Source organism: Tupaia chinensis, unplaced genomic scaffold (genome assembly GCF_000334495.1).
Source record: "Tupaia chinensis unplaced genomic scaffold, TupChi_1.0 Scaffold000354_1, whole genome shotgun sequence".
In the NCBI taxonomy this organism is placed as follows: domain Eukaryota; kingdom Metazoa; phylum Chordata; class Mammalia; order Scandentia; family Tupaiidae; genus Tupaia; species Tupaia belangeri.
This window is the reverse complement of record NW_006159849.1, coordinates 7555433-7565644: the sequence shown is the minus strand read 5'-3', so window position 1 is coordinate 7565644 and position 10212 is coordinate 7555433. Positions and strand designations below refer to the sequence as shown.

General features: G+C 47.1%; 1 protein-coding gene across 1 annotated transcript in view; it reads left to right on the top strand.

The window, feature by feature from the left end:
- The window catches only part of APBA1 (amyloid beta precursor protein binding family A member 1), a 248607-nt gene that overhangs the window by 200398 nt on the left and 37997 nt on the right, over positions 1-10212 (top strand). The window contains 1 exon segment of the mRNA XM_006152467.2: positions 4914-5059. Coding sequence (XP_006152529.1) covers positions 4914-5059 — 146 coding nt within the window.

Sequence of the window (10212 nt, the reverse complement as noted above, 5' to 3'; positions counted from 1 at the left end):
ACTCTTTCACAGAGTTAACAGTCTTTAGATCTTAGCCTAGAAGTATATAGGAGCCACGAGCCTCCCCCAAAGCCTCATCCCTGGCCTTTGTTCTTTGTGAGGGTGGAGACCCTGTAGCTGGTGGGGAGGCTACGGGCTTTGCCCAGTGTCATTCAGCTCAGCAATGGTCACATGAGAGCTAAAACCCAGCCTCCTTACTTCTAGCCCACTGTACCTCTCATCTCCATCAAAGGCAGCTCGAGCAGGAGTGAACTTTATTTAACTGAAGGGGAAATTTTAGTTTCCTCCATTCCAAAGACCTTCCCAGTCATTCCTGTCTGTTGTCCAGATGAGCAAGTAGTAGTAATGTTTATTGAACAATTACTCTGTGCCAGCCACTGTTGCAAGCACTTTCCATCTAATGACTAATTGAATCCTCATAGCAACCTTATGCAGTGTGTTTTATTCTCAGACCCATGTTATACATGAGGGAACTGAAGCATTGAGAGGGTGAGTAACTTGCCCAAGGCCACACAGCTAGCAAAGCAGAGCCGGGCAATACACCAGAGGCTCACTCCCTAATTCTCCTTGGAGCAAGTGTTTCCTGCAGGGCTGCCACACATGGTTGTGCAAGTTGTCCACAGCCTGAGTGCATTCAGTCAAGAGACCCGGTGGGAGCAAAACTCAGCCCAAGCTATTACCCCTGCTCGAGGTCCTACTGCCCAAACAGAATGTATAATTCTCATTCACACAGAGGCAAAGGGTCACGTGTTCTCTACCAGGGTGGATGCATGTGCCATTGCCAGTGGGCACACATATTTGCCAGAGAGACAAAGAGAATGAGGGAGAAAGCATCCCCCCACCCCAGTCCTCGCCATGTCTCATAGTCACACTGCAATCTCTTACACACACACACACCCATTTCTCTCTACTGTCAGGATTCGGGGCACATGTGCACATGAGCCTAGCATAATTTTCAGACGTCTGGGGCTTTGAACCACAGTTGGCCCTGTGGGGTCCAGCTCCCTTAACCACTATACTAGGGGTCTAGCCTGACAGATGCTTTTTCAGGTAGATTGGATTACCATTTCCTCAAAGGAGGCTTTTCTAGAGGCCAGAGAATGACCAGATGTCTGGCCACGTCTGGCCTTCAGTCCTGTGAATGAACAGTATGTTTCACTGCCTGGGAACGAGTTACAGGGATGTATAAACCCTCATCAGCCCCTGGGCTTGAAACCCAGAACAAGCTCATAATTTTAGTCCTCGATTTTTTTCTTGTGTAACCCATAAATATTTGTCATTTTTGTGATGCTCTAAAACTCCACAAGAATACCCTGGGGAGTTTTCAGAAGTTTGGAAACGCCCTCTTCATATCCGTCCCTCCACACCTAGAGATTTCCAGGCTCCATGCATTACCCGGTGGGGATGTGACGCCCACAGAGTAGCGAGAGGGCCTCCCTGAGGGAAAAACACATGCCAACAGCCCCACAGGGAGCCTGCAGTTCTTCGACATAGGATGTTTTCATTTTGAAAAGCACTTATAAATAGGGACCATAAAAACAGATAAAATGGGAACCAGCAGGTGGTGTGGTGGTTAAGGCACTGGACACTCCCACATATACGACCACGGTTCGAATTCTGGACCTGGTGCTTTGCTTTCTCACTTTCCCTCTCTCTCTGTGCATGTGTGTGTGTCTCTCTCTCTGGTCAAATTAAAATAAATGAATGAGTAAATAAAATTAAATTTAAAAAATTCTTTGAAAAAATTTATAAAATGTTCTGGCACCAAGCCTAAAGTAAATTTATGAAGTTAGCACTTTTTTTTTTTTTTTTTTGCTAACTATGATATAGTGGCAGTGATGTTCACTTGCAGTCAATTTCCCTGAGGGATAAATGGCATAAACCCATATCTCAAAATTTGTTTCAGTCCAATATTTGTGTCTATTGACAGGTTGGCATTTATACAGCCATTTAAATATCATTCAGATTTCTTTTAAATATCTCTTTCATCCACAGCTATTGTGATTGAAAAGGGACCCTTTTCAGTGAATAGAGCTAAATCCAAAATAGATACATGTTATTGGAAGTCCCATAGAGATTGTGGTTATTTTTGCTTTTCTTTAAACATTCATTAAAAAAGAGTTTGAAGGGTTGGCCCTGTAGCAGGGTGGTTAAGGGACTAGCTCCCACATGGCTGAGTGCAGCCCAAATCCTAGCTCTGATGTCCTGGAAACTACATGAGGTGCATGCGGGTGCATGCCCCAAATCCTGACAGGTTGGAGAAATGGAGGAGGAAGGATTGCAGTATGACCACGTCCCACCACGGGATGCCTGCCTTCTCTCTCTCTTGAATGCACGTGCTCTCTGGCAATGACAAAATAGATGGGAGGTTTTAGAAAATTGCTATCCCAGTTGAGATCTATTTTGTCAATATCTGGATAGCTAAAATGGTTATATATAAGTAACAATATCACTAGGGGGCAGCAGGTGGCATGGTGATTAAGGTGCTGGACTCCACGTGGCTGACCGCAGTTTCAAGTCCCAGATCTGGTGGCTTGAAAGTCACACTGGGCACATGTGCATCCAAAATCCCAGGAGGAGAAGGGATTGTAGCATGGCCATCCCCCCTTGAGGGGAAGGTGATTTCTCACTTAGGTTCTAACTGTCTCTCTTTCTCTGACTCCCTCCAGCGAGCACACTGACCCTATGACAAAACCAAATGAATTAAATAAAAAAAAAAAAAGAAAGCAAACAACAACCAAAAAAAAATAAAAAACTATAAAACTATATCCAGGAACTTCTCACAGAAGCTTGACAATCTTTTACATTATATGTAGTATGCATAGAAACTTGTTTATAAACCAGGTGACTTCAGAAGGCTCAAGAAATAGAATTAGGGAACCAGCAGTTAGCGTAATGGCTATGTCGCTGGACTCCCACGTAGTCGACCGCAGTTCGTGTCCCGGACCCGGTGGCTTAAAAAACTCACGCCGGGCGCGTGTGCGTGCGTGCCCAAGATCCCGAGAGGAGAATGGAGGAGAAGGGATTGCGGCGTGACCATCCCCCCTGGGGGTGATTTCTCGCTTTCTGTCTCTCTGTCTCTCTCTGTCTGTCTGGCGAGCGCACGCACCCTACAGTGAAAATCTCTCCAAAAAAAAAAAAAAAAGAATTAAAGAATTAGTTTATTTTGGTGCCAAAAACCTTGAAATCCATGCATAGTTTTTTTCCTCCTGAATGTGCATTTTCTATGAACTTTTGAAGACTTCCTTTTGTATTATCATGTGCTTTCTGCTGGGCAACCAAGACTCTCTGTGGCAGATGACTGAATCCTTCTCATGCCTATGAAAGTTCCAGAGTAGGGGTGGAGTTGGGGGGGATGGAGACAGCGGGTGGCATACTAGTTAAGGTGCTGGATTTCCACGTGGCCTACTTGGTTCGAATCCTGAACCCAGCAGCTTAAAAGTCACGCTGGGCATGTGCACGTGCATGCCCAAAATCCCAAGAAGAGAATAGAGGAGAAGGGATTGCGGCATACCATCCCCCCCCCGGGTGTATATGTGTGTGTGTGTGATTTTTTTGCTTCCTGTCTTTCTGGCAAGTGCACAGGCCCTTATAGCAAAAATATCTCTTAAAAAAAAAAAAAAGTTCCAGAGTGGGAACCATGCGACCACAGAGAGGAATGTAAATTGGTGGCATATGGCAGAGGCAGGTTTGGCCACTTACAGTGTCTGTCCAGAGGTCTTTTTTAAAATAAATAACAGGTTTCCTTATTTAATTACTACACAGAGGCTTTGTGAAGGCCCTTCTTAAAATACTTTTCATTTGTCTCAACCACAACCTTAGTTTTCAAAAGATGAGATTATTTCTAAGACACTCTCGGAAAAGTAGTTCATCATGAGAAACAGCTGTGTAAGCTAAAGATGCACTTGATGTTTAAAGATAAAATTAAAAGCCATTTCAGATTAGTCCTCCAAGAGGAAAAAGCAAATGGTTTCCATTTCAAGTCTTCTAATTTAAGATCCCGAGGTTGTAACAGTGAGTTAAAAATGTATATCTCGGTCTCCGCAGATAAGGCATTCAAGTCAAAGAAATGCACGTGTTTTAATTACAGATTGAAATGTCTTTCTTAGTAAACCTCTTATGCAGTGAAAGATCAGTCTTGGGCATATTTTCATTTCAAGTAGGGTTTACAGGTGATTGTGGTTAGAATTAGATGCCCACACTTAAAGTATTTATAAAAGGTTTGATTTAAATGCCTGGTCAAGGAGAACAGAAGTTTATTTTTCTTGGAATTGATCTGCGTGTAGACATAAGCCTGGAGTCGTAGTATAGCCTGTACAGTAGCCATGCTGGCACCCTCGGGCAGTGACCTAGGGCAGTTCTGTCTTGCAGAACTGGGGTCAGAGGCCAAAATAAATACCTGTTTCTCACTTAGGAGATTTGCTTCCTCCATTGTGCATTGAACAGAGGAGGAAGGTAGGAGCTGGCACGTAGGATTAGGTCTGATGGGACACCTGCTGTTCACCCACCCGTTTATTTGGCACACATCTCATTGAGAGCTACTGGGTGACAGACACTAAGACCCAGAGAGTCCAAGGTGAAGATGATATAGTCCTTCTTCACAGTCTAGCAGGAGAAACGACATCCTTTATCACTGAAATTTACATATCTGGTTTGAGGAGTCACATCATTTCTCACAGTAAATCATTTGGATCAAATAAGTCACTGGGGGGAACTTTGCTTTCTATTTGAAAATGAAGGATGAATGAAGGCAGATGCGTAGAGGTGCCTCAGACCAGCAGTTTGACTCCCCTGCCCAGGGGTCTGTGCCTGGCCCACCTGCACCAACAGTGAGGCATGGGGAAAGGGTGATACACCATCGGGTTTATCAGACCCTGCCCAGCCACTCACCTCTGTGGCTCTGTGTGTTACAGTTCCTGGACCTTGTGACCCCGAAGACTTGATCGATGGAATCATTTTTGCTGCCAATTACCTTGGCTCCACCCAGCTGCTCTCAGACAAAACTCCCTCCAAAAACGTGCGCATGATGCAGGCCCAGGAAGCAGTGAGCAGGATCAAGGTGAGGCGGGCCGCGTGCCCCGCGGGTTGATGGGCAGATGCGGGCACTGGGCAGTCCATGGCACCATCCCTCACCTCTTGAGTCCAGTCCCCAGTTGGGAGCGGGGTGGATTGAGAAAACCCCACAGGCAGTGTGTACACCTGTACCTGTTCCCAGCTCCAGACAGATTTCCAAAGTGCAGTGGAGCCTCTGTACACACTATGTAAGTTGTTCTAAATGGCCAGGCTCGGGCAAAAGCACATGTAATCGTAAACTTTGCAAAGCCGACCCAATGAGGAAGGGTCTCCTTTTGAGTATTAAACCTCCACATGAGGCAGGTCTCACCGATTTCCACTGGCAACCAGCGTCAGTCTGTGCAGAGCTGGTTCAGCCTAAGTGGCATTGCATTTGAACCAGCCGATCCTGGTCGAGCTAGATGGAGCTGGCTTACTTTGAATAACACGAACTGTTTGATCAAATCTGACCATTCTGAACAAGACAGCACACAGCTCACCTGGTTGGAACCACCTGGAGCCACGTGGAACCTGTTGGAATGTGTTGTTTCGAGACATAAGAGGAGCGAGTCTGTTTGACCCAGACGGGACCATTTTCACCTGGTTTAAATAATTCACAACGATTGGGTCATCAGAAAAGTTATTACACATTTTTGCCTAGAAAAACGTAGAAAAATATGTCATGACTTTCCTGATGACCTAACAGTTTGAACTTGCCAGAGCTGGTTGAATCCCAGAGCTCCAGACTCTCCACCGTGATGCCAAAACTACCTAAAATCATAGACAAAGCAGGCCTGCAGGGACACGTACAATGTGTGCACACCATCCAAATGCCGTTAGCACCAGTGGGCAGCCACCCAGAGCCTCAGGGCTACACCTCTATCGAAACCAGAACTAGCTAGTTCCAGCAAGTTGCCAGAGTTGGTTTTATCCACCTTTACCCAGTTTTGATGGGTCAGAATCGATTCCCGCCTTAGGAAACCATTCCCGTTCTTATACGTTCTCTTCCACTTTCACAAGTTGCATCCTGGCTTCTGTGGAAAGGTAGAACGAGAAAGAAGGACTGGCAGGAGGCAGTCCTGAGAGCCCTTCATCTCTCAGCCACTACTCCTTGACTCGTGAGAGCACTTCCGTGTGCAGTTTGTGCAGGATCTTAGAAGGGAGGGAAATGGCAGTTAATACAGAGAGCCTTCTCCTCAAGCTCAGCCACACAAAGGAAGAAATGTGTATCCAGGGGCCAGCAGTTGGCATAATGGCTATGTCGCTGGACTCCCAGGTAGTTGACCTCGGTTTGAGTCCCGGACCCGGTGGCTTAAACTCATGCCAGGCGCATGTGTGTGAGTGCTCAAGATCCTGAGGGGAGAAGGGATTGCAGCGTGGCCATCCCCCCTGGGGGGTGAGTTCTCACTTTCTGTCTCTGTCTTTCTGGTGAACACACGCGCCCTATAGCACAAACCTCTCCAAAAAAAAAGAGAAAGAAACATGTTTCTAGCCAGTGAGTGTGCAGGGTGACCAGAGGGACAGAAAGGTGTTGAAAACTAAATGCCCCAGGAGTAGGGGAGGCCTGGAAAGCTGAGGCCCCACCTGCAAAGTAGAAGAGGAAAGTTAAGTGGCCAATGACTCAGAGAGGTGCTTGCAGAGGAGGAGTGACTGGTCCGGGCCTGTTACCTGCGACAGTCCCATGTCCAGGCTCTGCCTGAGATGAATATTAAACAGGTCGCCTCCCGTTGGTGCCCTGAGTGCGATGGTTTGAGCCTGTTTCTCTGCAGTTTCCCAGGATGCTGTGCGCAGGTCCCAGCCTGTCTCGTTGAGCCCTTACCACGCTGTTCGGTGTTACCTCTGTTGCGGGGCCTCTATGTGTCACTCACCGCCCTCACCACCTCTGTGTGCCTGCAGAAAGCCCTTCTGTCCCGAGCTCAGAGCTGGCCCCGTCCTCAGCTACCCATGGAGTGTCAGCCCATGCTGCTTCTTTAATACCAGGGAGTAATTTACAACTGCCTCAGGGTGGCTATTGTCACAACACTAAAGGCCAGACCAAGTATCAAGATGATTGACAGGACCTAAAGTCCTGTCCACGTGTCATCTGAAGTGCACAGACCTTGTCTAGGCCTCAGACACCCGGCTGCCCAAGGCCCACTTCTGGAGTGTATTTGTCTTCTCTTAAAATGAGCCTCTCCCAGGATGATGGACGGTGGGAAGTCCCGCCCCTACCTGCAGAGATGCATCTTGCTGCACACTTCCCAACAAGACAGCTCCATAAAAACCAATCACTCTGACCTTTGTGCCTTTGGGACTTTTAGAATAAATAATGCAGCAGATAGAACATCACCAGGTTCCGAACTGCCTGTCCTCGCCTGGTCTGATGCACCTTTCACTGCCAGCCCCTTCCCACAGACAGGTGACATTAATGCTGGCAAATCTCGCCACACTCTCCTCCATCTTAATTTAGTATCTTCCAGCTCAGCATTCAATACAACGGCACACAAATCTCTCAGAACAAGCTGCATTTCAGGCACAGTCTTGTCCTGGCTTAAACAGAGCAGAGAGCTATAAAACAAACAAAAAACAGTGACGGAGTTCCTGCGCCCTGCACCCTACAGTTACTAGACACAGCATTTGGTCCCCCAGGTGAAGGGTGCCATTAGCTTCCTCAGATCAGTGGGGATACCGGGACTGGCCTGCCTCAGAGGTTCTCAGGCAGATGGGGGCTGCCTCCACTTGGTGTGTTGGGAATGAGTGGGGCAGGCCTGGCTGTCGCAGTGACCGGGGGATTTACTGGACCAGAGCCAGGTTTGCTTAACACCCTGTAACATCCAGGTCAGAGCCATACAACAAAGATGTCTCTCCACCAAAGTGCCCACATCGAGGAACACTGGCAGGGCCCATTCAGGCAAGTTTTCCAGAACACGGCAGCAGTCTGCCCCCAAGCAGTACAGACACTCTCGAGATAGAAATTGGGTGTTGCTTTGAGGTTCGTTTTTCCTAGCCTCTATCCATCGAGGTCTCAGAAGTCTGCATGTTCAGGTTTCATCGGGGGCTCCTTATTCGTTAGCCTTCTGGTAGCTGTTGACTCCTCCAGATGGAGTGTTGGTGGCTGTCCCCTCCTGTATGACAGTTATGCGCAGTCTCAGATGGCTTTAAGGGGGAAGGCAGCACAGGGTCCGTCACGTGATCATAAGCAGCATGCAGGGCCAAGGCAGCTCTTGTACTAGGTCCCAGCCAGTGCCAGCGCATGAAGGCACTTCAGGAAGCTTACAGACAAAGGAGTTAAACTACGAGTTTAGGGCCAGCCTGTGGCATAGTGGTTAAGGTGGCTAGATCCCATATGACTGACTTCACGGTTCAAGTCCCAGATCCAGCAGCTTGAAAATAATATGCTGGGTGCATGCGAGTGCGTGCCTGAAATCCCAAGAGGTAGAATGTAGGAGGAATGGCATGGTCGTTTCCCCCCAGTGCCGATTTCTCACTTTCTCTCTCTCTGTCTCTCTCTGGTGAGCTCACATGCCCTAGAGCAAAACTTGAAAAACAAACAAAGAAAATACTACAAGTTTGTACAAAAAAAAAAAAATGTTGAAACCCATGCGTAGGTTTTTCATAATGCACATTTTCCATGAGCTTTCTGAGGACCCCTCATTGGGAATTGTATCCTTATTTCCACAGTGGTGCCTGGATAACCCTGCTTTTCCTTGTCTAAAGTCTAGCTCCCTCATAAGAAATCAGAAATTTTACTTCAAAGCTTCCAAAGGATTAGTATCCAGAAGTTCCACAGTTCATTTGAACCAAAAATTAGATGGCTTTGTTGATCAGAACAAACCAGCTTGAGGCTGTCTGATTATAAATATATTTTAGACCTGCTTGGAGCGAGCAGGCATCTGGAAAACATATATTTATATTTACTGGCAAATTATTCTGGCGCGAGGAATTCATTATAGAGTGGTAAAATTAAATGGTTACATTTCATTTATAACTTATAAGTATCATTTGACAGTGTGCTGCTGTGCATTGGAAGGAACTGTCGCCTGTCATTAAATATTTTCTGCTTTGTGTTCCTTTTACTCCATTTAAATGCTCGTCAGATTGTTTGACGTGACACCCAGCCGGAAGCCTTTTCCAATTTCAAGTGGAGACGACTTTTTTTTCTAGCACCCCTTGGAAAGTGGCTGTGTCAGGCGGAGGGCACACACTTCAGCACGTGACAGGGAGACAGCATTTTCCCAACCAGTCTGGGCTGGACGAAGTGGAGCTTGCCCTGGGCTGAGCACGTGTGCCTAGGGGACAGTGCTTCCTCAGGGACCATACTGGTTCCTAAAGAGACACTGAGTTGCAGGAGCGAGTTATCCTAGGCCACCGTGACAAGAGGACACAGAGCATAGCGAGGTTACAAAATAAATTGCGGCCTGTAGGAAGGAGGGGAGCCAAGGGGACTCTAGGAATCTAGTCTGCAGTCCATCTCGCCGTGTCCGTGGCTCCGAGCTGATTCGCTGTTGGTAGACTTGGTACTTTCAGCTCACTCCCCACACAGGACCCCTTTTGCCCCTCTGTTTCCTCTGGCTCCATTGGCTGCTTGACTGGGTGAGTGTGAGACCAGTCACTGTGTGTCTTGGTACCCATGGTGCTTTATCTCTGAGCAGACGCTGCTTCTGCAGCTTGGGCTTCCATTTCAAAGCAATCTTTAATTTCCGTTCTGTCCATCAGTTGTGGTGTCTGTCACTCACATACACCAACTGTGTACTGGAATTGGACCCTGCTCATTAGATTTACACTTGGAGTTGGGGAGATTACTATTTTCTTCATTTAACACAATTTGCATATTGATTTTGCCAAATGAGAGTGAATTTGGAGCTGCGGTTTGGCCAGGCATTTTCTACCGAATGTGAGAAGAAAACAAAGGAATTTGGCCCCCAAAGCAAACAGTCTCTGGGAAGACTCCTGTGATAGGAATATCAGGAGTAAAATTTAGCCAACGTGAGCCAGCAGGTAGCATGATGGTTAAGGTGCTAGACTCTCACATGGCTCCTAGTCCTGGACCCGGCAGCTTAAAAATCATGCCAGGTATGTGTATGTGTATGCTCAGAGTCCCAAGAAGAGAGTGGAGAAGAAGGAATTACAGCATGGCTATCCCCCCTGGGGGATGATTTCTCACTTTCCTGCTCTCTTATC